Source organism: Corvus moneduloides, chromosome Z (genome assembly GCF_009650955.1).
Source record: "Corvus moneduloides isolate bCorMon1 chromosome Z, bCorMon1.pri, whole genome shotgun sequence".
Classification (NCBI taxonomy): Eukaryota; Metazoa; Chordata; class Aves; order Passeriformes; family Corvidae; genus Corvus; species Corvus moneduloides.
This window is the reverse complement of record NC_045511.1, coordinates 16,776,240-16,803,916: the sequence shown is the minus strand read 5'-3', so window position 1 is coordinate 16,803,916 and position 27,677 is coordinate 16,776,240. Positions and strand designations below refer to the sequence as shown.

The window sequence follows — 27,677 nt, the reverse complement described above, 5'->3', positions numbered from 1 at the left end:
GAGAAAAATAAAGCCTACAGGAGCACGGTGCTTCCAACAGCACACCCACCTTTGCTTCAGACCTTTTCTGTTCTTTGAGGGCAGGGGGGAAAAAAAAGTAGTGGAGCATGAATTGCTACTCCCACTAGTAATAACAGGAGATCAGGATGTGGGAGATTGACATTTACTGTTTGTCAAATACCAACAAAATAACCCCAAAGCAAGCACTAGTGCCTGCCCTGTGAGTCAGTCACCTCACTTGCTGAGCAATCCAGAAAGGATTCAGCCATCAGAACAGGAAGTGCTAAATGTTAGCTGGTCTTCACAGAGGGCAAAAGAAAGCAGAAACTCAAGAATGGGATTCAAGCTGCAAGACATGTCTTGGTGCTTTATCTGCTTCTTGTAAATATTCCTTTACTCCCCTGCTTAGGATGCAAAACGAAAATCAAACCCATGGGAAAACTGTGCATTCTAAAGTGTCTGGGGTTGCTTTTTTCTTCCTTCTGGACTCCTCCATTCACTTGGGGCAGAAGCAGAGAACATCAGACTAAAACCACCACCTCACCAGACAAGGATGCAAAAGAATCAGAGAAAAACATATTAGCTTGCTTCTCTGGTATATTCTGTTTAGATTACTTTTTAGTTTTTCTACTATACAGGGACAGTTTTAGAACTTCTCAACTGTCTTGCTTATCTTACTAACCTTGTTCTTATTGTTGAAAGCCAGTGCTCGGACTTTGCAGTTGTCAGGATTGGTGTTCTCCTTCGGGATATCCTTCAGAGCACTGTGTGTTATGTGGGCATAGACAGGAACTTGAGAGAGATTATGCCTGGCATCGCTTTTGGACAACACATCCTCTGTGACTTCCCAGAGACCCATTGAACCATCCCGGGAACCTGATCAAATAGTCCATAAATGAACCTGATCAAACAGTCCATTCCACATATACAGAACTCTTCTTTTCAAAAAAAAAAAGATTAATCAATAGGGTCTGAAAAAAAAGGATACTCTTAGTTCAATCTAACAGAAAATGCTGTTAGTGCCCATATATTAATTATGATTAACAAAAACATGATTTTACTGAGCTGTAAAGTTCAGAATATTATGAACTCACTATCAACTGTCCACATGCTTTCCAATCAGCTAGACCATCTCGCATGTTTTCACACTGATTAGGATGCATCAAGACCCACAACCCCATGCAACCATTATCATCATGTCATACGCAGAATGAACTCGGAAGTGACTGAACGCTATAGGTCCAGCCTGAGCCTGTCATTCTCAGCCTTAGTAAAAGAGTCTGTTAAACCAATGCAAAACATCTCCAAAAGAACCTCAGCTGGGTTTATGCCAATTTGGGTTTACTTGATTTCTATCATTATGCTTATGACTACACACTCATTTGTGAGCTGAACAGAAACATCTATTTCAAATCACAATTTCTACCACTTTGGATGAAATCTATTAGAAAAATTATTTTGCTAAAACCTGTGCCACTTCTTCCTTAAAGAATGCAATTTAGTTTAAACAAGCAAGAACTCATTTTATTTTTCTACTAAATTTGAAGACATTAATCCAAAATACAAATCACTAATGTTAAGAACACTGGATGAAGAAAGCTGAATGCCTGACCAACACAGGCTTAATCCAAGGCCTCATACACATCCCTTCTGGTGTTCAGGCAACTCACTTCCATCTAAGTCAGATTTGACATGTACGTCAATTTCATCTCTACATAAAGTGAAAAATTCTGTCAAAAGAAATTCATAATGAAGATGCCAGAAGAGTCTATATATCTATATGAGGCTATTAAATTCATCAGCTTTGCTACCTCATAGGGGAGAAGCTGCAAAGACAGTAAAGCAAAACATTTTGTCGCAATAGGGGTGGTCCAGCACAGCAGAGGTGGCTTTGCCCCCTCACAGATGGATTCAGGTATTTGCCACTATCACCTACTAGAGACAAATACAATAAGGAGCATCCTAATGGCACTTGCATAACAACAGAAGCACAACATCCTGCCACTCCATTACATGCCATTGGTCTTAATGGCACCTAATCTTGTTTGTTACTGAGGCTGAATACTCAGCAATAAAATTTCTAAACATTTTGACATACTTTCAGAGGAAGATATCCCTTTTAATAGCCCTGTCAGGAGAAAAAGTCCATGTACGTTGCTCATCTGGTTAGCCCTGAAGCCAAGCAGAGTATCATTTGCTACCCTATGCTCATGCCATCCTGGGAATTATTCATCTCATCTGGAGCTTTTGCCATAAAAATACTTGCTATATCCTCAACATCTGGATCCAGTTCAAGTATTTCTGCTACACATTTTCAGATACAGATGTAATTGAAATCTGTAAATTAATCTGTAAAATTAAAACCATGTCAGAAGTTAAAGCTGTCGTTTTTCCCTCTTAATTAGGGTCATCAGTGAGGTCTAAAGAATTCAGTTTAGCAACCAGCCTCACTAATTGCTTTCAACAAGTTTTCCCTGGTGTCTGACATGTGGAGACTGGAACCTACATCCGGCCTGCTACAAGCACCACAGTAGAGAACATGGGAATAGAGAACACTTCTACTCTCACATCCACCCCTGACCTTTAGAAAATATTGACTCAACACAGTTCAATCTCACATGCTATGTATTCTATCAGGTCCTTATCTTTCCCCCAGACATCTGGAATCACCTGTGCTGTTCTCTTCAAGCTTACTGGCTTGAATGTGGGGGAGTTTCTGTAGATATCTGGGGCAGAGACTTGCAAGGATCAACTTTTGTATTAAATTCAGAAATGAAATTCCAGGATTAGCTTTTTGGGTTTGGAAAAAAAAAAAATCCTACTAAACTAAACCAACAATTCAGATACGTGACTTTTATATAAGACTGTTACAGTTTTCTGTCACCTGCAGTTTGACAACTCTGTGTACAGAACACTACACCCTGTCAGCACAGAAAGGCAGTAAATAATTAATGCAACAGCATATTACTATTTTTGCCTTTACCAAAGTAACTCTTTATGAAGTTACTCTGATTATCCAAGTAGTTACCAAAAGTCAGTAACTGAGTTTCTTTATTACAGCCTTCTGTATTCATTGGCACAGTGTAAGTGCATATACACATACACACAACTGTACTGAGAGCTTGACAGAACAAACTCAGTTGTCATTAATTACTCTTTCACATTACTTCAGGAACCGATATTGATCTAAAGTATTCCAAAGTTACTAACCAATAACTAACACCCCTCTTGAAATTACTCCTCTTATGTGGAACCCTTTCCTGTAACTCATTGTGTTCAAACATCCCCTCACTAGAAACACAGTAATATTCTAATACTAGAAAAATCAGATCTAGACTAAGGCCCTACAGCAAAATAAAACAAAGCACTGCACTAAGTCCAAGAAGTGTTTAAATAGCCTAGGTAGTTGCAAGTGGTTTCAAATGCCCTGATAGAGGTGCTTTCCTAACACTTTTCAAATACTGTACATCAGTATAAAATTCAGAGAGAAGGAAAGTTTAAAAACAAACAAACAAACAAAAAAACCGCAAGAGAGAAATTTTTACTTTACCAGAAACAGCCATAGTATCACTGATCCACGCAATTGAAAATATCCAGTCCTTGTGTCCATCCTAAAGGAAGAAAGACAGATTTTTCAGTGCCATTATACTCAAGAGCAGTCTCAAAGCAGACAAGTGCTCTTCACTGCAATTTTTAGTACAAGCTCAAAAGGACAGACCTACATTAAAAACATACAGATAAGATTCCAGTATCAAGCTGAAGCACTTTAAGTACCTAGCAGTAATTTTAATTTTTCTGGTTTTGAAGTGTGTAATTAATAAAGAGCTCAACTGGTTAGCCCTGAAGCCAAGCAGAGTACCATTTGCTACCCTATGCTCGTGCCATCCTGGGAATTGTTCATCTCATCTTTTGCCATAAAAATACTTGCTATATCCTCAATGTCTGGAGTTCAAGTACTTCTGCTCCACACTTTCAGATAAAGGTGTAAAAGGTGTTGGAAAAATAGGCCTATGACCAATGACAAATTAATCTAAATTCTAAGATTTTCCAGAATTCTCAGGTTTTCCATTCTGAGAGCAGCATTTTTTTGTAAAGTATCAGCACGTTGAGTTTTTTTTCTTCAAATGCATATCCTACTATAAAAAGTAACCAAAATCTTGTATTTACAATACATGACCCATAGATTAATGTTTCAAGACTCTTTTCTTTAGCATGTAAGAAACCTGCGGGGGGAAGAAAAAGACCGTAAGACTCTAGTTCTTTTCAAAAAGCTAAAAAGTCACACAAATGAAGAGCAAGTCATGCAAATCTTCAGTCAAGTATTGCTGCAGCTGGTTATCTGCTGCTGCAGAAACTCTGACCTGACCTCTGCTGTTGCAGTTAATGCCCATGTAAAGTCCTGAATAAAAAGGAGAAATGAGAGACAAGCGCTCACAGGACACCAGTATACCCTCCTGCTTGTTTTTTTAAAGATTGGCTGTTTTAAAAAGGCCTCAGGATGTTTCAGAAATGAAACCAGTACCAGAGTCTATCAAACTGCCACAAACCACTGGGTTAGAACTAATCTTCAAAGCCAAGTTCCATCTCTGGAATAATACATCCATAAGCTGCACTGGATAAGGGGGAAATTTTAACAACTTGAAATATCATTTTTATTTCTCAAAAGAGCTTTTTCACTGTAACTAGTTTCAGAGGTCAACACCACAATTAGACTTTAATATTTAGGCTTTTCTTACATTTTTGGTGTTAAAAAGTAAGCTGAAGTAGACCTCAGGTGAGGTCCTGTAGGTGATGAAGAAAACTGACTCAAAGCCCTGAAAATCCACTCACATATTTGAGTACTCACTCATATTTAAGATACCACAGCAAAAATGACAACTCAATCAGAGATGTTTTCAGGCTTTCAGAACTCTACTCTTCCTTACAAGACTCCTAAATACTAACCTTGCTCTGACCATACACATTTCAAAGTAGTACCTTTTTAAGTGACAGAATAAACTTTCCCCAGATATTCCCACTTACATCTCCCACACAGACAGGATCAAGTGTAGGCAGACGATAAATTGCAAGACTGTTGGGGTTGTCTCCACCTGTGGCCAGGAGGGTCCTCGAGGGGTTGATCTCAATGGCATGAATGCCACATCCCTGCTGGTTCACCATGCCGGGTTCACGATCCTTCAGGATAGGAATCTTGGTAATTTGACCAGTCTGGACATCTACTACAAATAACTGGGGGGGAAAAAAGCCAGACATGTAAGTCATCATCAAACAGATAAGAAAAACAAGATGGTCAAATATCCTCCCTATTTTGAACTGACATTCTTTTTGAGTTGAAATCCACAAATGCTTCAAGGATGGCTGAAAAATGCATAAATTCCTTCTTAAAACAGGTTAAGTAACAATTACAGTGGGTTTTATTTCAATCATCCCATTTCATTTTCACAGTAATGGAAGGGAGAAGAGAGAAATCTGTCATGAGGTTCCCACTTGAAAAAAAAAAGCCTTTGAATATAAAACTCTTTTCCCTGTTCAGTAGGACAAAACAGTATTGTTTTTCAATTTCTATGTACCACAGTGAGAAAAAAACCCCACCTCAGAAGAGCCATTAAGCCCTATGGGACTTAGCACGATTCTCCCACCTCCCAGATACCACACTTACCATGAAGTTTTGGCTTTGGCAGACTGACAGTTTATAAATCTATGCAACTGGAATTTATTTTCTGGTGATACACAGAGAATAGTAACTAAATACAGTACTGCCAGTGCAAACATCTGAAAAAAAAGATTTAGCTATATACCTCATCCTGCAAAAAGACAAGAAATTAGAGCAATATGTCACTGACATCATATCAGAAAACTCTGTACTAAAGCCTTACAACTCTTCAAACAGACATTATACCCAGAGTTATGTCAGTTCAGACATATACAACCACAAGGTTACAGTTTAAACCAGAATAAAGGTTTACATTGCCTGCCAAAGTGTACTTTCATTTGGGAGGCTCATGCGCAGGGTCATTTCACAGATGGCTTCCCAGAGAGCAGCTGCACTGACAGTCAAATAGGTCTAACAGAGGAGACAAAGCCCTGTGAGAGAACATGAGTGAAGCAAGGAAATGGAGGATCTCAAGCTGACTTGGCACTAAGGAAAGTGATGAAGAATTCACAGCTCAGGATTATAATTAAATTCTACATCATCTTTAGTCTGTTCATTCTATAACCAAGAACGTTGTCTCAAAACCTCTAGGAAGTGAACCAAGGAGGATAACAGTAATAACAAAAACCCTCAATACAATTTTAAAAATACACACCTCAAGGAAATTGTTCTGAAATCCTTTTCCAGACATTTCTAGAAGAACAGAAGAGAAATCTAGGGGTTCTCAGAGAGAAGTTATACATGCTTTTGGTGAACTCTTACAGAACGTAGATCTGTTCTTTAATGAAAGTATAAGATAAATAACATCAAGATAATTCAGCAGCATATCTATTACTTGATGTACTGAACTAGCAGAATATTAACGTCCTATCAAAACCTGACAAAGTACGGTACGTTACACACATTCCACAGAGAAAGCTGAAATCTCCTCATTGCTATTTGCATGTTGTGTCTAGAATTATGCATCACCTTCAACCTGCAATTGATTGTAGGCAGCAGTCTTGCACAGATGACTGCTCCTACAGAGACTGCATTTTCATGTTTACTTTTTTATTTTGCACACAATTGTGGTGTATGGCAACAGCTGAGCTGTAGCTGAGGAGAAGGAGGCACTCCTCACTCGTCCCAAGCCTGACAACGCCTTCACTGCCAGAGACAGCTGGTAAAAACACAATGCACACAACAGTCCCTCTGCCCTAACCTGAAAATTAACACCTGCACTGAAGGACCAGGATCAGTAATTCCCTCTCCTCTCATCCTCCTTTGTCCTTCCCATGTGAGTGCATATCCCCTTTCCCCCCCAGTGTTTCTTTCCAGCAGAAGTGCCCAATTCCATCCCCTATCCTCCTTCAACTACTGAAAAAACCCTAAACCCTAAACAAATTAACAGTTTAGTAGTTAGGATTAAGGCTTGCAGGTGTCAGCTGCAGGTCCTAATATTGACACCACAAGTACTAATTAAGAACAAAACAAATCCACACCTAAGGATGTTCATGGACTCAAAAGAATTGTACTTCAGCTGTAACAGATTCATACTTGGAAGAGCAGGTAAACTGGTATGAGGACTGAAATTAAAACCCTTTGCACTCTCTAGTCTGACACCCTTGTCATACACCTGTGTTGGTTAATAAAGACTTACCCTAACACAAAATACCTTTGCCTAAACTCCAAATTAATTGGACTAAAAAGATAAAGAACTTAAACTTTGCACATATAAGGGACTGGCTATGTTCTGGCTGTAAAGGTCTGAGCAGTAAGTTCTCCACTTGCTTGGTGAGGAACTCCAGTAGTTTAAAAACAACCACAACCTACTTCGAGTAAAATAAACAACCACTGCTTGCATACACTGAGACTCTTGCATCACCTGAGGCATCACAGTAAGCCAAAAGCTCACACTTGAAAGCTGCACCTCTAACTGCCCAGAAATCATCCCTGTAAATCCAGCACACAGAAAGCAAGATAAGCCAAACAGTTGCTAGATACTTTTAAAGCCAGAAAGGGAGAAATGTTAAGAAACAAGAGAAACACCCAGTTAAGAGTACACAAAACTTCAATACCATTTCAAGAGTTTTAAAGACACCAGAGAAAATAAAATACTAAATATTTTCTACTGTTGAATTAAGTACTTCTGCCAACACCTTCAAAGCAGCGTGGACTTAAAGAGTCCTAACAAAGTCCTGATAACTGAACCATACAGTAATCTTCTCTGTTATCTGAAACAGGAATAAGAACTTTTTTCCAAGCTACTCATTATATAGAAACTAAAAACCAGCCCACAATGTTTTTACCGGACATAAAAAAACCCCACCAGGCTCCAAACACTCATCTGCACATATTTGTCTCTTGATTTTAAGCTTTGCACAAAATTCAGTTCTTCTAGTAAAACATGTCTTTGGTATGCCAAATAACTTAATATCCAGGATTTACCAAATCTGGATTGCTTCGGCCATCTGACAGAACTGCAAGGACCACACTTCATCTGTGAGAATCACAGCAGGCTCAGCTGTCGTGTTCTCTGCCAGACAACACTGCTCTAACAAGGAAACAGGCTGGATGACACAGAAGAGAGAAATCCATCTTCCCTTTTTTAAAAGCAGTTTAGATGTACAGCTTGCAGCAGTGCTATTACTCAAGGATCAAGGCAGACAAGCATGGTTACAGTTGACATAGCCATGAAACTTCATGATCTTTGCATATTTACAGAGATTGATAGCTGTATGCTTATTTTTCTTTTGGCTTGCAGAAGTGGTGAGAAGTCATTTTGGCAAATGGCTTCCCTGCAATTACTATATGGCTGTCCTCTTGCCTGCCCAACCTGCTTATGATCAAGTCAACCAAGAAACTACCTCGCTTCACTGATGAGGGAAGTTCATTAATCAGCTTGCCGAAAGTAAAGACTGTGACAGGGAACAGAGTATCCAAGGATGAGAGTATGAACTGCAAAACCCACTATATTCTTATATGCCAGACTGAGAGCAGAATGGTTTGCCATGTTTTTTCATTTTTTGACCTGCCTTTCAGGGGACAATAATTCAGGGGGAAGAAACACCTAGAAAGCTAACAATCCATTAGAGATAAATTCCCTTCCCATCTTCAACTGAAAACATTCCCTTTAAGCAGCAAGATTAGAAAAGAGGTATATGAAATGCCATTTCAAGGGCACATAGACTCTTGTGCCTTCAGCTGCTACCCCTGCACAAAAACCAGCAAATGAACAGGCAGCCCTCCCCTATCTTTTAGTTGACTGTATAAATCCATCAGAACAAAAATAAAGGGTGCCATCCTGTTTTTATTACATAAGCAGGATGGATGGAGATTTAAAAGCACAAATAACATGCACAAAAGAGACTGCTCATTTTTATGCAAGAGCTCACAACATGCTCTGTGCACCGGCTCTTCACACAGTGCTCTCAGAAATCACGGGCACATTCTTGTCATTCGTAGTAACTTTTGAAAGAAACCCAACACAAATACACTGCCCTGCTAAAAATAGTCACTAAGAGAATCAATCACGTTTAAGTTTCACAACTGGCTTAAGCTTGTCTTTGAGAATCCCCATGCCTCCTCCTCACCATCTACCCAAACTGTCTCATCACCCTTGTGACAGCAACTAGCGCTCAAGTAGCTGCAGGGTCAACTGGATAGTATCTCTACCTTGGTGAAACTAACCCTACAAGAAAACCTGTCTGCACACAAAGCAGCAAGCTGATCCAGCTGACTCCCTTGCAACACGCACATCAGTGCTAGCCAAAACGAGCAGGTGGCAACATCCACTTCTGCAACAGCACGACTCCAGACCAGCTGAGGCTGGTCACAAAAAGATCTCACCCTCAGCCAAGTTGGAAAATTATTACTTGTTCTACTACAAATATGTTTCTTGCTAACAAAACAACACAAGAAGACAATTATTGTGTTGTTACATACTACTATTGCTGGTCACAGCTGAGTAGCACTGACTGATTTTTCCAAGTTCTCAGCCTTGACTTTTATTCACATTGTAAATATCTCTCCTTTCTGTTCATAAAACACTTAGCATCAGGTTCTTTGCTCTGTAACAATACAGACTTACTAATATATGCCAAGCCCCAAAGAAACATGGACACTTTAAACTATCAAACTGGCATCATATGTCTGCTTTCTGCTGAAGGTCAAAATAAAGAAGCATAGAACGGTTTGGGTTGCGAGGGACATTTAAAGGTTGTCTTGTCCAAGTGCCCAGCAGTGAGCGGGAACATCAGCTAGACCAGGTTGCTCAGAAACCTGTTGTTGCATGTTTCCATGGATTTAGCACCCAGAAGCTCTGTGGGCAACCCATAACAGTGTGTCACTACCCAGATGGTAAAGAATAATAGTCTTCCTTGTATCGAGTGTGACTCTGCCCTTTTTTAGTTGAAAACTATTACATCTTTTCCAGTCACTGCAAGCCCTGTTCAATTCATCTGTCCCCATCTTTTTTATAAGTCCCCTTTAGGTACTGGAAGTACCTTTAGGTACTCCTCAGAGCCTTCTCTTCTCCAGGCTGAACAACCAAAACTCTCTCAGCCTTTCCTTTAGGAGGTCCTCCAGCCCCCCAACCATCTTGGTAGCCTCCCCTCTGGACTGGCTCCAGCAGGTCCCTGTCCCTCCTGTGCTGGGACCCCAGAGCTCGATGCAGTGCTCCAGGTGGGTCTCAGCAGAGTGGAGCAGAGGGGCAGAATCCCCTCCCTCCCCTGCTGCCCACGGGGCTCTGGGTGCAGCCCAGGACACGTTTGGCTCTCTGGGCTGTGAGTGCCATGGCCGGGGCATGTCCAGCCTCTCACCCACAGCACCCCCAAGTCCTTCTGGGCAGGGCTGCTCTGGGTCTGTTCATGCCCAGCCTGTGCTGATACTGGGGGTTGCCCTGACCCAGGTGCAGCACCTTGCACATGACCTTGAACTTTATGATGTTCCCATGGACCCACTCCTCGAGCTTGTCCAGGTCCCTCTGGATGGCATCCCCTCCTTCAGGTGTTGTCATCAAACTTGCTGCGGGTGCACTTGATCCCTCTGTCTATGCCATTTATGAAGATATTAAAGAACACTGGTCCCCGAATGGATCTGTGAAAGGCTCCTCTTGTCACTGATGTCCACTGGGACTCTGAGATACAGACCGCTACCCTCCCAATGTAATTATCCAACCAATGCCTCACCACCCAACAGTCCATCCCTCAAATCCATCTCCCTCCAATTTAAGAAAAGGATATTGTGGGGGACTGTGACAAAGGCTTCACAGAAGTCCAGATAAATGACATCTCTAATTCCTTCCTTGTCCACTCCTGAGGTCACTGCATCACAGAAGGCCTCTGGTTTGTCAGGTAGGACTTACCCTTGTGAAGCCGTGCTGGTTACCTCCATTCACCTCCCTGTCCTCCATGTGCCTTACCAGAGTTTCTAGGAGGATCTGTTCCATGATCTTCCCAGGCACAGAGGGGGAGGCTGACAGACCAGTAGTTCCTGGAGTCCTCCTTTCTATCATTTCTCAAGATAAGTACAATGGCTTCCCTTTTCCAGTCACCTGGGACTTCATCTGACTGCCATGACTTTTCAAGCATCACGGGGAATGGCAACTACATCAGCCACACGAACATGCACTAATCTTAGCACAAAACTTACTCACAGGTTATGCAGTAGAGGCAACTCAAGTGCGTAATGGCCTTACACATCCTTCTTGAAAGGGTCCAAAGCGAAACAATCCACAATATAAAGAAACCACCTAAGAAGTGAGGAGAGGTAAAAGCAGCCAGCAAGTTGGTTGACTTTGAATTCACATTTCCAGAGACAAGACCATGCAATCAGGCACTCCACCTTTCTGTGAAACTCTGAAGCACTACCAGCTAATACAGACTTTGATGTTACTGAATTTGCGCAGTGCCAAAATCACATTTAACATTTTTTATTTGCATTTTGCCCTCCACATTTAAATTCAGGGGGCTGGAAGACAGTTAACACATACTGACAGATGGCAACAGATGGAGAAGTGACAGACTTTGTCTGCTAAAGGGCATCCCTACAACTCACACCATACCTGGCACAGAAACTACCAGACAGACATGAGTATCATAAGCAGTTGACAGAAAAGCAAACACTCTTGAGACGAGAAACAATACCTGGCTATTTGCTCACAAGCCATTGAAAGAAACATGAATGGAGATATCAACCACAGGCATCAGAGGTTTATTTACACCAAGTTTTAGTCACTGTTCACTGGACTTTGAGTACAGCTACAAACTGGACGAGCATGACTTCTCATTCCCTACCTGTCATCAGAAATGTCATCTTGATGCTTTCTCACACGTGAAAAGCCAGAACACACATTAACTTGCAAAGCAAGGAGAAATAATTTTCCCCATAGACAGTTCATATTCACAGATGGAGGAGGAACTGCCCACTGTACTCTCACCACAACCCCAGGACTACAAGACTGGGCTGTAATTGTATAAGATGCACAGATATGGGATCTCTTATACAAGCTTAAAGTCTCTAGCAGGAAATGAGACGTGGTGATTTACAGCAGGGCAGCCAAGGCAGCAAAGGAATCTGCTGAAGAGAAAAACGGCTTCAGCCAGCATTCAGAAACCAACCCATGCATGCCTTGGAAAACCTGCCTCAGAAATCAGGAGAGAGCATTCAGAAAGGAAGTTTTTAAACACAAATACATCTATTAGGCCTGCCTGGAAAAGGAAAAAAAAAAACAAACTAGATTCCAGGCAATTATATTCTCAAGCAACTGGAAACTAATTAGCTTCTTGTATTTAGGGAATGATTTACAGCTTTTATATTTTTTCATCCTTAACTTCAAAATTAGCGAAAGGATTATATCCTGAACAGGTACATGTAACTAACAGAGCAGAAGAGGCTGAAAAATTATGACTGAAACTTCTTTTTATACGCTACTTTATTCTTCCTAATTTCCTGAAATAGTAAAGAGAAAAAAAAACCCAAAAAACAAAGGAACCTTGAGTTCTGTGTTTTTGTCTGCCATAAGCCTGTCTCCTACCTATGTCTCAAGAGTTTCCCTATGAAGCCTGAACAGAAGACTGCAGATTACTGAACATATCTTCTTCTGAGACAGACAGTATCTTCTATATATCTCCATGGTATCAGTCTCTGGTAATTTAGATACCTGTCAGAACACACCCTAGACACATCAGAAGTTCCCTGCTCATTCATTTGAATTGGAAAAACATTAAGAAGCCCATTGCATGCAAGGTCTAGGAGATTCTTGCAAACAGGAATCCTGGCTCTGCAAAGCCCACGTGAAAAGTCTGGGTGATTTCATTTGAAATTTTAGGTGCCTGAATGCTTGTAATAGCTCCCATAATTCTAAACCTACCAGAAAAAGCACGCACCTTTACAAAACACTAATGTCTGAAATACTTGATTTACAGCTGCCCAACTATGAGCATCACGATCCACTGGAGAAGAATAAAGTTATTTCACACCCTGGCATAATTTTAAGGATGAAAAGTTACTCCACATAATTAAACTAATTATAACCTTCATCAAAAAAGAGTAATTGACAGAGAGCTCCATATTCTCTTCAGTGTTTTTATAGTAACTAGTACTGCCAAGTGACTAAACCCAAACCTCCTCCTCTATGACAAGAGTGTATTTTTGTTTTGTCATTAAGAACAGTGAATCCTCCTGGCACTGCACAGTGAAGGGCAATTTATAAATTAAATGCTTAAAGCACTCAGTGCCACAGTCAGGCACTGATTAAAATAACTGCTATAGTTTATATTTTTCTCTTGTGTTAACTTTAATTAAGTGCAACTTGAATGCAGCAAACCTTGCTGAAGTGAACCAAGGTATTTTAGATTTACTCCGAACTTGAATGCCACAACTTCAGCATATGAGAATCAGCCAATGAATTTTCTTTAATAGGTCACTCACTCAAGAAATTAGAGGCAAAAATCTCATAATTAGAGTGTAGAGTTTAATGCTTTACTTGTTCAAATGTGAACACAAAGCAAACAAGCTACAGCTATTACAGTATTCATAATTCATATATGATCTTCCACAAGACTGCACGGACTTCTTTTGCAATCAGTCTATTTTGCTCAATGACAGACAAGGTCCGTCTCTAACACTAAGTCTGGCTGTGGAAGAACACACTTGGTTGCAGCATGTGCAGAGGGAACAACAATACTGCTGAATCCCTCTTCAGCTCCATGATTGTTTGGACCCAAACAATTTTCTGCAAGGTTGCGTTAACAACCCACTTGCCCATTTATCTTTGCTGCAGATGCGCCAGAGCTACAAAAGTTACAGAACACAGCAAAATTTGCAGCTTTATAAAACACGCAGTTATCTTGCTAGAGTAAGCAAGATTTTTGGGAGCTTGTGTTTCAGCAGGAGTCTGTCTCCTGTAAGCAGCTCCACAACCAGTGCTGGCTGCTGACTGGCTGAGGAGATGAACATATGTGGAGAAAGTAGGCAGATTCTATTTTGGGCTTATTGCTGTTAAAACATTGCTTTGTTTATACAGTTAGGCCCTGCTTCTTAAGAGCTACTGCATGAAAGCCTCCCCCTGTGCAACTGTGAGTAATAACAGAACATCTGAAATGGAGAAAAACCAGCCCACTGTCCCTTGCTGGTCAGACCAGTGTATGGCTTTGACGCAGAAAGATCTTGAGGCAAAGAAGCAATCACAGCAACTGATACACTCTGAGATTTAAGAGCTGCTTAATTTATGCAAACATTCCTTGTAACCCTGGATTCCCTTCTGTGACACCAATTAACCTCCAAAGGACCAATTTGGGATTTTGCACTAATTCAATCACGACTTCATGCATGAAATTGCCATCTCAGCCAACTAGTTTGGGATACTAACTCTGGTGGAGAGAGTATTACCTATGAAATATGATCTCCTCCACTTACTAATCCCACAGGATACCATTTTAACATTCCCCTGAAATGTTTCAAAGCATCACTTCAAGAACCTGAGGAGTTTTTAGTTTTTGTAGAAGCATGTAAAGATATATAAACAAGAGAAGCTATTTGAACAGTGGACACAGTTTTAGAGTGAAGACTTATGAAGTCAACAAGCAAAGGATAACACTGAAGATCTGAAACTCATTTTTTTTAAGCTTAGAACATTTCTGGCTGCTCTGACAAATATCTGGAGTTTAACCACAGTTTTATAACAACTTTTAAAAGCCATCAGCACAGAACCATATGTAAAACCAAACTGTGTAAGACTGAGCATAACAGAAAAAAGGAACCTTAGCAGCAAGTTCTGCCAAACACTGACACCCACCACTAGAAGCGCTAATACCTGTCCATTAGCTTCTCATCTGCAGGACAAAAGGAAAGTCCATTAGGTTCTCATCTGCAGGACAAAAGGAAAGATCCAACCACAACGTTGCTCTTCATCACACAAACAGGTGTAAATCGCTCAGTACAAATCACCCAGATGCTTCATGAGGTACCTCGCTGGGGCTCGTAGTGTCACATTTCCAGATGAGAACAAATCATCCTTAAGCATTACTTTCATTCGAAGTTAATTGTGCGCAATTTTGACTCCACTCCTAATTCCTAATGTTCTCCCTGGCCATCCACACACTTTGATTATGATAAGCATCATTTGAGGGTGGAGGTGGAATAATTAACAGAGGAAAGGCAAACAGAGAGAGGGAGGGGTGGCACTTACCGTGTTGCATTTTGTCCCACACACCACTTGTCGGTGGTTCAGCCACTGGGAGGCAAACACTTTATTGAGTGTTCCGAGCTGAAATTCCTGCTCCTTCAGGAGGCTGGGGAGCTGCTGGGCTGCGTATCCATGCAACAAGCGGTGGTAGCCGGACTCATTCTGCATCCGGACCTCTCTCCCTTTCACGTAGTACACCAGAGACCTTTTCACTGGCGGGAGCCTTTTCCTTTTGTGAACCGAGTGATCCCATCCATACTGTGGAAAATAAAGTTGGAAACCGGATAAAACAACTAGAACAAACTTTAAGACACTACCCTTCCAAATTCAATATTCAATATCCATATTCCCCGCAAAACCCTGAAGCCTTCCAAACCACCCATGGAACACCGTGCATGGAAATTAACTCAGGAATGCTGACAGAGCCTTTAGCAGCGTGAAATTAAACATAAATATCTGCTAAAGGAGTAACACGGCGATGATATAACGACAGTCCACGGCGGTTGGCCACCGTTGGCACGCCAAATGCTCACGGGAAGAAGCGGAGCGCTTGGAACGGTAGAGGAGCAGCTCCAATAGCCCTCGCCCTCAGCTTGGCAGGCGTGGGGGTGACACCCAGGTGGCCCCCCGATACCGACCGCGGCACTCGGCCTCCTCCGACCGGGCCAGAGCCACCCAGCCATCATCGCTACGAGGAGCGACGGGCGAACGGCCGAACTCAACGGGGCACCGCGAGCCCCGGGGCGCGGGGAAAAAGGGGGTACTGACCCTGGGATCAGGGGCTCCTCCTCCCCCGTGACCCTGAAACTTGAGGGCTCCTCCTCCCCGGGTGACCCTGGGACTGGGGGCTGCCCCTCCTCGGGTGACAGCGAGACCCGGGACTCCTCCTCCCTGGCTGACACCGGGACCGTGGCTGCCCCTCCCCAGGACCCCCGACCCCCAGGACACCTTCCTTCCGCAAACCACGGACAGGGTCACCCCCCTTCCTCCCAGGCACCGGCACGTCCGCTCCGCCCCGGCAACCAGGTTTTCTCCCCCCTCCCACCACCGGGAACAAGCGCTTCTTCCCTATCCCCCCCTCACCCCTTACCTGCTCCCCCTGGAGTCCCCCGGTCCCCGCGGCGGCAGCCGCCGCCGCTTTCCGCTTCCTGCTAACTGTTTTCCGGGCCATAGTAGAAGGATGAGGAAGAGGATGCGGACGAGGAGCGGCCCCACATGGAGCGGGACGGGACGGTTCGGGGCATATGGAGCGGGACCGGGCCCGGGCTCTGTCCCTCAGGCCCCGCCGGCCGCGCCTCACGGCATTTTACAACACCACGGGGTTTAGGGGGTTTTTTTCTCGTTTTTACGACAGTTGCGTCGCAGCTTTGCGGCGGCGACCCCGCCACGCCCTGCTGCTTTGTTGCCTAGCAACCGGACAGCAAGCTGGCCGCGCCCCCTCTGCTGTTGCCATGGCAGCGGAACCAGCGTGGAGCGGGTCCGGCGCCGCCTAGCGGAGGGGCGGGCTCAGTACAAGGAGGAGGTTCGGGAATCCCTCCCAGGAAGGGAGATTTTCCCAAACCCTTCGTGTTTGATCAGCCTCTCAGCGCCCCAGGAAAGCCGAGACACTTGTGCCCGACTAGTCTGTCAGGATCTCAGTATGGGGACAGAATCACAGAATCAATTAGGTTGGAAAAGACCTCTAAGCTCATCCAGTCCAACTTACGACTGAACACCACCCTGTCAACCAGACCATGGCACTGAGTGCCACGTCCAGTCTTTCCCTAAAGATGTCCAGGACAGTGACTCCACCACCTCCCTGAGTAGCTCATTCCCAATGTCTAATCACCCCTCCTGTGAAGAAATTCTTCCTAACGTCCAACTCTTCACTGAACAGTCCACTGGATCAGAAGGTGGTTCAACTTACTCGTTCAGGGTCACAAATACAAAATTCAGGGTTGCAAATACAAAAACCCCTTCGAGGGTTTCCACACCTTTAGCTGGCCTGTTGGCACCCCAGAAAAGATCCAGAAATGCACATCAAAAGCATGAGACCCTCTCCCACGCCTCCACAGTCGAGTATTCTACCCACTGTTAATGCTCTTAAAGGACTCACACCTTGAAGGACAGTCTACAGAATAATAATCTTTTATTAATATAATAGAAAACTATGACAGGTTAAGGTTCAAAGATTGCTGGTGATAGTATCTGGCTGAAAAAACATATTCAGAGCAATCGAGATAAACAATCATCACACATAGAGCACAGTTCTTATGGGTTCAGCCTGATCAGTCAGTCAATCCCTGAAGTAACAATGGAATCTTCCCTAACTTCTCTCCTTTTTAAACTTACTTCTGTACTATTTTTGCACAAGCTTGAGTAACTCTAGTCATACATCATGTTCAGTGTGGGGTGGTTGTACCTTGGAGATGGGTAATGTCAATGTCACATTGTCACATCTGAGGTAACCTCTGGGATGGAGGTAGGCATTTATGATCTTGCCAGTTGCTGGTTCAGTTGCTGTTTTTTTCCCTTGGTTTTCAGCTGCTATCTGTACCACTGAGTTCTGCCTCTTGTAAGGATTTCAACGGAGCCTGGCCCTGGTGTCACCACTCTGCTCCAGCCTCCCTTTAGTCCCCTTCAGCATGGATTGTGTGTAGGAAGTTGGGCATGCTGACCACATCCCATCCAGGGAATCACAACTGCACTTCACCCTGTAATTTCTGTACTACCTTCTGTTGGAATGCAAATATAACTCCCCGGTTTTCTCTAATTTTACCTCCAGTCATTTTCCCACACATTCCACCTGGGAAATCACTTATTGCTGGGGAATTAAAAAAAATACTGTGTATTTGCATTTCATTGCACCTCTTTGAGCGTCATGTGGAAGGAGTCCTTTTTCTGATGTCCACATGGCTCATACACTTTTTCTATGATTTCAGAGGCAAAGTTGCATGCGATCCAAACCCAGCATTTGCTACTTGCCAGTGGCATTGCAGAAACAAGAAATGAAAAGCATGTGATATGCAGACAGGCTTTAAGAAAAAGCCAGCTTCTGACCACCTGATATCTGATGGTGCCTCAAGACACATGGAATCAGTACACATTCTCCTGATACAACATTGGTTTCATGACCTTGATTCTGTGTTTTAATCCAACCAACTCCAAAGACAAAGGTGCTGTGAGAAGCCAAACTGGAAAAGAAACTATAAAAGAACCTCTCAAGCTTTCCAGTTTCCTCTGAGAATAAAAAGGGTAATTCCAGTTCGGCCTTTTTCAGTTGTGATTTACCATGATTAATTCTCTTCTCCATAACCTCTCTCACATGCTCAACTACCACCCCCATTTTGGACAAACCCCCTCCATTTTGGAACAAGGACCACTCAAAAGGCCGCACATCCAGCGAGAATGTCCCCTGAGCCCCTCGGGAGGGTGAGGAGGCCATGGCTGCTGAGGGAAGGGGCTGAAGGCTATGGGGTGAAACGGCCACTCTGGGTCCCACTCACCACCCTCATCCAGCCCCTTGGGGAGCTTGGCACGCTGCCCAGCCGGGAGAGGGACAGGAGGTGCTGGAGGAGCTCCTGGGCAGGGCAGGAGTTGGAGACAGACCCCCGGGCACCACAGGGATGGTGACAGGGGCAGGGCAGGGGCAAGGCAGGGACAGAGACAGGGAGAGGGACAGCGATGGCACAGGGAATGGGACAGGGGCAGGGGCAGGTAAAGGGATAGGGGCAGGAGCAGGGACAGGGGCAGGGAAGGGACAGGGGCAGGGAAGGGACAGGACAGGGGTGGGGATGGAACAGGCACGAGCAGGGACAAGGGCAGGGACAGGGACTGGGAAAGAGATGGATCGGGGCAGGATGAGGGATGCAACAGGGACAGGGGCTGGGAAAGAGATGGATCGGGGCAGGATGAGGGATGCAACAGGGACAGCGGCTGGTAAGGGGATGGAACAGGGAAGGGATGAGATAGGGACAGGGATGGGACAGTGACAGGGCCAGCGGCTGGCAAAGGCAGGCGACAGCGACGGGAACAGCGACACGGCCGCGACACGGACACGCCCCAGCCCCGCCCCGCCCCTCGAGGAAGAGGCGTGGCTCCGCCTTCGCCCCGCCCCCTCCCGCTGCGATGACATCACCGCCCACCGCTCCCGATTGGCCGGGCGGGCGCAGGTGACGTCGCGGAGTGACGCCATCCCGCCGGCGGGGCCCAGACAAGATGGCGTCGCCCGGGGCCGGCGGCGCCGAGCGGGGCCCGTAGGAACGGCGGGCGGTGACCGCGGGCGGCGGAACAGCGGGGCCGGGGGCCGCAGGTACCAGGCGGGACTGGGGGGCCGCAGGTGCTGAGTGGGGCAACGGGGCTGGGGCGCTGCAGGTACAGGCGGGACCGCGGGGGCCGCAGGTAGCGGGCGGGGGCAGACGGGGACGGACCTCGCCCCTTCCTCTTTTCTGGAGACAGGGACCCTCCGCTCCCGCTCGGTACAGCCACTCTGAGGTGCCGGCACTCGGCCCTGGGCTGGACCGGCGGAGCAAGGTGGGGGGTGACGCTCCTGTCGCTCCTGCTTTCCAGCAGTTTCCGGGACTGCCGGAGCCAAGGGAATGTCTTTCTGCCTAGTAACCCCTGATGAGTTTGCCTTTGATGAGTTTGCTCAGTGGTTGTTGAAATCCGAGTAAGCTGTTGGTGTCCGTGATGTTCGGAAGTGCCTGCCCGCAGTAACTAAATCGGTGAAGAACCAAAACATCTGATTTTCTCTGGGGGTGTGGTGTGTGTCGAGTCTGCTTTCAGGTAGCTTGTTAATTTTTGCTTCCTGTGCTGTGAAAATTACGGTGCTCATCTGCCCTATGCCACTTGTGACTTTAGAGTTCTGCCAAATCACAGAGTAGTCTCTGTTTGGCTGCATCTCCTTGTAGGCTAAAGATCATCTTTATTTCATGGGTTGTAGTCCTAAACTTCTCTGTTTATGCTTATCATCCATTTCTGGATCTTTTCCAGTTAGCTATTCTGCTTTTTGACTACATCTTTCTCAGAGTTTGAGATGCAGACATCCCATAGATATACATTGGTGTAAGAATACTTCAGTTTAGTTGTTTCTAACTTCCTGATAATGCTTTGTGTTCCCTTTAGCTGAGTGCTTGCTTGAAGTAAGACATTCCGTGCATTTATTTATTTATTTTTATTTAGTGTGATTAAAGGGCTGTCTTCCTGTGTTTTGATAGCTCAAAATTTATCCTACTAAAGAGAAAGTTAGGTTGCTTTGTTGTTTTCTTTTTTCAAATTAGTAGAAGAAATGACAATAGATGGAAATAAGTAGCCACTTTATCCACTGTTTTTATTCCCCATGTCATTAAACATTCCAAACAAGTGAAAAAACCCCCAGTCATACAGAAATGTTACGACACTGATGCTGTCTCATTAGAGTGGAGATATGCAGGTGGACTCTGGCACTTGGCTGTGGAACTGATGTAGCTGCCATCCTGGACCTAGTAAAATGTATTTGTGTTGGATTTAAAACACTTTGAGGTTGATATTCCTAAACTGCTCTCTTTGGCAAGTGAGTGTTGCCAAACTAAGGGGCAACTGGGTTGTGCTTGATGATGCAGCTTCAGTGGCTGTGCTGCTGATGGAAGGCTTGCTGCATTCCACTGCCTGTTATGGGACTAAGAGGCTTTTGTGGGAGCTTGGTGAGGGGAATCTTACTCCTACTCCAGCTGTGATCCAGGGTGTTAAAGAAAAAGAGGAAGTGGTGCAGTTAGCCAGACCTCTTCCTCACCTTCCCTTATTAGCCTTGGAGCATGGGGCTTTCTGCCCCGGTGCAGGCACTCCTGCAGCTGCTGGTTTCCTGGCATTTTTCAGGCAAGAGAGGGGAAAAACTGTTTTGGCCTCCTCCCCTTTTCTCCACAGGAAAATCTGAGTAGCTGTGCAGGATTCACGGGCAGTAAGTAGGGTGGGCTGACGTGCTCCCTGTGGCAGCAGCACACGGAGTGTTTTGAGGCGTGTGCAGGTTGGTGTTGGGTTACAGCACCACGCAGAACTGCTGCTTAATGACTTCAGTTTCCTGTACACACAGAGCTGCAGTTCAGAAGTGCCACTGGTTCTTAAGGTCACCGTTGCCACTGGGTGGCTTAAAACTTTTAGGCAAAACCCTTAATTCTAAAGGTAGGGAGACAAGAAAGTATGTGATTTTTAAACAGCTTTTGCAAGTTTGCGGTTTAGTCTCAGAAACAAAACTGAAAGTGATGGTCCTTTCCTTGCCTCACCACCTTACTTGGCCTGCACGTTTGATATCTCCTTTTGTGTGTTTTTTTTTTTCCTGTGCATGGCCTGTGGAACAAAGGAGTCAGGGAAGAAGTTGCTGCTACTAAAGTCAGACACTGTGCCATTCAAGTGTGAGCTGAAACAAAGGGACATCAAACTTTAAAGGGAGAAACTCTCAGATCTAAGATATGTGAATCAATAAGTGTTAGTTTCTCTTTAATGAAGAGAACTTAAATTTTCAGAATATTCAAAGAATGTACTGGTCAGCTGGGAGACTTATTGTATAATTTATGCTGATGGATAGAAAAATCGTCATGGTGAAAAATCGTCAAAAACACGTGGAAAACCTCCATCTCCATTATTCACATGATGTTTTGTTATCCTCGAGACAAAAACCGGTAACTGACAGAATGGAGTCAGGTTTCTGGACTAATCCAGCCTCATCTGTCACACTGTGGCAGCCGGAGCCGTTTTGGCTGGTGCTGGTGGCAGAAGTGTGGTAATGACACTGAAGGTATCACCTTACTCATCCTCCTTTTTAATTTGTGTAAGCTTATGGTTTCCTGTTGCTTTCACAAACTCTAGGGATTGATAATTTGTTTAATTGATAATTGTTGTCCATGTCCAGTCTCTCTATAATGAGTTTTTAACAGCAGTCTGTTCCTGTATTTTGCAGTTGATGCTGGGTTGAATATTTTGATAATTTATCTGTGAGAAATTTAGTTTTTTTTATTACATGGAACTTTGTCCAACCTTCTCTGGTGTTTTGTTTCTAGCATAATCACTCCCAGTCTCTTCAATCATGAATTCCAGAGTTTCAGCCATCAATTTTAAATTATCTATTTAAAATTGATCAGTGCAATTCAGATCAATGTCAGCATAAGGAAGGTCTAGTGGAGCCATAATTGGAAAGCTCTGAAGCTGTTCATGAAAACAGTTCTTTGAGGGAAAGGCAAAGAAGGGTTGTTTACAATTTATAAATAGTTTTCTTATTTGAAAAAGTAGGCCTTCTAGGATGCATCAAAGGTTTGTTTCTCTTTCCTGCATTGTGTATGCTTACTCTGTCAACTGGGAAAGCAAGGCTATTGATCTTGCAGCATGTACCACTCTGCAATCGACCCTTGGGATTAGTGCAGTTGATCGATACAAGCCTGAGCTCACAGTTGTTGTGTGTTAGCTGCTTAGGTAGGTAATCCTCTCTGGTATGCAAGTGCATTGCTTAATGCTTTGACCCTCTGACTTGGTTTGAATAAGCTCGTGTACTGTGTCCCTAATGACCTTTTGCAGTCGGTGTAGTCTTGTGCTGAGGTCACCATCAGAACCTAAGCACTGGAGGCTTTCCCTCTCTCAAGTCATGAGGTTTATTCCACGTCCTTGTGTGCAAAGGCTTTTTTCTTAAATGTTAAGAAATGCTGTCTTTCCTGTGGATGGGAAACTTTTAAAGGACAGATTGTATGCCCAGACTCGGTTTGGTTTGTGTTTTTTTAATTTTTGAAAGCTCCAAGGTCTTTCCAGAATCCCTTAAGCTTGCAATGTACTTGAAACACAGAATTATATCAGAAGGGGAACATAATATCATTGCTCTGATTTAGGCTTAAATCGTCCCTTCTGGAAGGAAAGCAGATTGGTTCAAAATGCCATGTTGCATTTAGCAGCATTACAGTTTGTAACTGACTGGGCTTGTATTTTCTCAGCTGCATTTTGTGTCAAAGTCTTACGTGAGAGTAACATTTTAAATCAGAAGAAAGTGAGTGCTATTCAAGATGTAGTAAGTTCTTCATCTGGAGGACAATCTGCAGCATGTCAGTATACTTTATGTACTTAGCTGTTGGTTGTTGGTATAGTGGAAAGTAGTAGTAAAGAGTTGTGAGCTCTTGTCTGGTCTGTGTTGCTGGAGCTCAGCATTTTTGGTAAGTATCTCCTAGATTATGTGAAAGATTTTATTTTTAAGCCCCTTCCTTATGTATATGTTTGTGCTTGCACCATCTGACATCTCTATGCTAGCAGCAGAGAAAGCCATGACTGAAATAACTGGTGAGATTTATTCCCTGGTTTTGGGAGGATATGTTTCAAAGGGTGCCTGTTACCAGTTGTGCTGTGTCATGTTTTAGCTCCGTGCCTAATTTAGACACAGGGAAGTGCTTATGTGTTTGATACACCTCATCAATTCTGAGCATTAAAATAAAACTAGATTCCTAGTTTATTAACACTCTCAGAAGTACTTTTTAAAACTTTAAATGTTTCCTTTTGTGATACAGCAAAGCCACACTGGGTTCCACCCTAATGACTCATACCATCATGTGGTGTCCTTGCATAGTAGTGTGTAATAATTTGACGTAGAAATATAGGAGGCATGTGTAGGAGGGAAGGGACTCTTGAATAAAATCACCATTAATCATTTGGAATAAAACTATGTTTGGTGAAAAAGGGCAGAAAAGCTTTATGCTGCATAACCTCTGAGGAAAGAATGTGTTCTTAATCTTTTTAATTAAGTATTATATCACCACAAGCAGTTTGTTGCCAGTCTATGTGACTTCTTGGTAGAAAATAGCTGAAGGATTATTGAGTTTCATTTTGCTTGCTGTGTTTGTAACAATATACAAAAGAAGTGTTTCCAGAAAGTACCTTTATATTCTTTATTAAGGAGGAGGGGGAAAAAATAGTACCTGTAGTTTTAGACTTCATTCTTGCTTTTGGGAGGGAGCCTAGTACATATTTCTGTTTACTTACCTGGAAGTCTTACACAGTCTTAGATCACTGAATTTCAGTGCTTAGTAATTTAACGTCTTTTTCGCAAAGAAAATGCGAGAAAAGACAGTAAAAAGTTTGTTGCTTTTAGCTAACACTGTTGAATATTTCTGAGTTTGTATGCAAAGGGAGAGCTATCAAATTCAAGTATAAATGTAAAAGTAATACTCTTATGGTCTGTAATCTCATCTATATGAAGGTCTTAACTTAAAAAGCCTTAAAAAAATGCAGTTTACAGAATCCACAATTATATTATAAGATGAAAGATAAATGAAGGAAGACAAAGGTGGAGAAGTTGATTTTGGCTTGAATGGCGAGGAGGTCTGAGCTGCTTTTGGAGCTGGCGGTGGACTCTGGAAACACATTTGGTTGGCGAAATGACTGTGATGGCTGTTTTTGTGGTGTGGTAATGTCACCCTGTTCATACTGAGCTCCCATATTGCATGCACAGTTATTGTACAGTTCTGAAGGTCTGCCTGTCTATGGGGTGTTCTGTATGTGTTACGATACTGGAGATGAACAGTTGAAATATAACCATGTTTAGTGCAGGCGATCTGGCTGTACTCTGGATAAATTGGTTCTACCGAGTAATGTAAAAGGTTTTCTCACTTTCCCTTCAAGCTGGGAGAGAAGGTGTGTATCCAATTTATGCCAATGTTCATTCAAGGCAAATTTCTCCTGTAAATTGATGTTGATCTAAATGTGATACTCATATTCTGTCGTTAGGTAGCACTGGATTAATTTCCTAAAGTAAGATGGATTGAATCAGACATGTGGGTTTATGAGAGAGGCAGGCTGGGCCTGATTCTCAGGTTACAGGAGAAAATCTGATTGCTCAGAGAAGGAATGGTCAGCCCACAGTCTTACCACTTTGCTTCTTAAAAACAGAAATCATCTTGCTGCCTTGTCATGATTATTATGATGGTCCACTGAGAGAGATCTCTGTGCTGTCAGCAGTCCTGTGTTCTTGCCAACCTTAAATGTTTAGAGAGGAAAATCTGTGGGATGACCCTTGGGTGGCCATGGGGCAACTTCATCCAGCAACCTACTCTGGTCTAGTTATAAAAAAAAGTAAGGCTAGATTGCTGAAGCTGAGTCAGATCTGTCAAAATGTCCTGAGAAAATTAAGCTAATGCATCTCTGAAGGTTTCTTTTTGCACATAAAATGAGCCATTTCTGTTTAGTTATTCATTGCTTTAAGTGTTCTGGGGCTTACATTCATTCCTGTATCTGCTGAAGAACTTCCTGATGTGCAGGGAAAAAGTATATACCACTAAGTGAGACAGGATATATAGTATATAACAAAATTACAGACTTAAATTAATTTGAAGTAGTAACCTAGAAATAAAGTTTGGACTACACCAAATTTCATACTCAAATCCAGAGGGCTTTTATAGTAAGATGAAAAAGACTGAATAGGAGTAACTTGGTAGGGAATAGATACTGTTCCAAACTTGAGAGACGGCAGTGAGATTCCTGAGGTAGGTGTGGGTTTGGGATTTGGAAAACACAGGTTTTGTTCTGACTTTGCTGCTGGCTGAGCTGGATGACTGTGGGCAAACTGCTTCAGCTTTGTGTCTTATTCCTCATACCTGCAGAAGAGGGACGGTGTCACTGCTGGTTAAGTGCCTTGACAAGTATTCTGGAGTTTCATATAAGATCTAGGCAGTGCTGAGGGTATAGGGGAATTTCAGCAAAACTACTTTCCCCTCAGGGGAAAGAAATGAATGAGAAGTGTGTAATTCCCAGCATTACAAATATCCTGTAGGTTTCTAGATTTCATCTGAAAGCAGTGTCTTTCCATGTCTTTGGTTTCTTTTCTATTTTCCATTCTACTTGAGCACCAAAAGTTCAGTATTCTTATGCCCTTACTGTTGGGAGGCTTGTAACTGTGTGTGTGTGTGTGTGTCACTCCTACTACCTTGCAAGTCTGTGGATTTTGTTCTGTGCATTTGTGATAGAAAGTTCACTCTCTAAGTGCAGACTTTTACACTACTCCTTAAACTTACCTGCCCAAACATTAAGTGCAAGTGTAGGATTGCAGTGCTGGGAGTGCAGACTTGTTGTCTTATACAGAGAAAGCACACCCTTTCAATTTGTTTTAAGTGAGGAAATTTAAATCTTAAAACTAATTTTAAATGGAAACAGTAGGAATTAAGGTAGGTAGGTGAGGAGATTATTTTATGATGTTTAGGGACCTACTGATCATCTTGTGTGAATGTGGCAGGAAGGGAGGAATGGCACCTGCGGTATAGAAAGACTTTCTGAAGCATTATGTGAAGGTGAGTGTAGCAGCTGGAGCATCCTTGAAAGTTACATCTCAAGGATTGAGTAGTTGCTGTGCTTGCCTTCTCAGAGGGTGAGGATTGTCTGCGTGTTTGTGTATCTTCACTGCTACTAACCTCAGCTGCAGCAGTTGCACACATAGAGTTAACCTTGTTTAACATGTGTACAGTCTTTCTCTCTGTTCCCTCTTCCTTTCCTGAACTTTTCAATCTGTTATTGGATTACAGGCTGAACCATATTTCCATTTAAGCAGCCCCTAATAGCGGGGCATTTGCTACTTGAGAACTACAAAATTAAGAGATTGCAAGGAAGATGTTTCTGCTCAGGACTGAGTATGCTGCCTTCAGGTAGTGTGGGCCGATGAAGTTTTCTAATATAAAACACAGCAAGCAGCTAATTTACTTATCATAGTCTTGTTTTGTAATAGATCCACTATAGCTGAGGGCAATTCCAGTTTCACTTCACTGCTCAAAGATAATTTTTTACTTTTCTATGCTAGACAAGCTTGCTCAAGGCAACTTACCTTCCTGTGTTCCAAATTACTTCAGTTTCAGAAGTATACCCAGTGTGGGTACCACCAGTTTGCTGAGCTGTTGAAGTGTCTGCTGCTGTTTTCATATACAGAGCATTTATTTTTTTGATAGCTGGTAATGATGCTTCTATTACTATGTGTTTTTAAAGGGCAGAACATCATCTTTGTAGCAGTTCCAGCCTCTTTTAAAGTTAACAAGCCAGTGCAAGAAATAATTAAGAAGTTACTATTCACTTTAAATCAGTTTCCTGCTCTTAATGCTCTGTTATGCACAAGTTCCATGTTAATTAAAACAAGTGAAATTTTTTCATCTTAAAACATGACTTCTAGTAGTGAATTTAATTTGGTGTTGTCTACCCATAGTATTTCCCATCTAGGTCATCTTTCTAATGCAGTTGTTCAGTCCTGTTTGGACTGAGTGAGAAAACTTCAAAGCAGGATGGACTGTTACTATGCCTAGAGATGAAACAAGATAGGTTCTTGGGCATTACTGCAATGGGACCGTCTTTTCATTTGCTTGATACATTTTTTAATGTTAGTTTGACTTTGTTCTGTTG

The 27,677-nt window shown here is 43.1% G+C and overlaps 2 protein-coding genes across 4 annotated transcripts in view; one reads left to right on the top strand and one right to left on the bottom strand.

Annotated features, from left to right (window-relative positions):
• DCAF12 (DDB1 and CUL4 associated factor 12) overlaps positions 1 to 16,633 on the bottom strand; it is a 33,406-nt gene extending 16,773 nt beyond the window's left edge. Inside the window, exons 1-5 of the mRNA XM_032095422.1 lie at positions 16,411 to 16,633; positions 15,324 to 15,578; positions 5,023 to 5,229; positions 3,551 to 3,611; positions 683 to 876 (exon numbers count right to left, since the gene is read on the bottom strand). Coding sequence (XP_031951313.1) covers positions 683 to 876; positions 3,551 to 3,611; positions 5,023 to 5,229; positions 15,324 to 15,578; positions 16,411 to 16,491 — 798 coding nt within the window. The 5' untranslated portion in view covers positions 16,492 to 16,633. The remainder of the gene's footprint in view (positions 1 to 682; positions 877 to 3,550; positions 3,612 to 5,022; positions 5,230 to 15,323; positions 15,579 to 16,410) is intronic.
• Positions 16,634 to 19,491: 2,858 nt separating this feature from the next.
• The window catches only part of UBAP1 (ubiquitin associated protein 1), a 33,922-nt gene continuing 25,736 nt past the window's right edge, over positions 19,492 to 27,677 (top strand). For all 3 annotated transcript variants that reach the window (XM_032095792.1, XM_032095791.1, XM_032095790.1), the window contains exon 1: positions 19,492 to 19,611. The gene's annotated coding sequence lies outside the window, so the exon portion shown is untranslated. The remainder of the gene's footprint in view (positions 19,612 to 27,677) is intronic.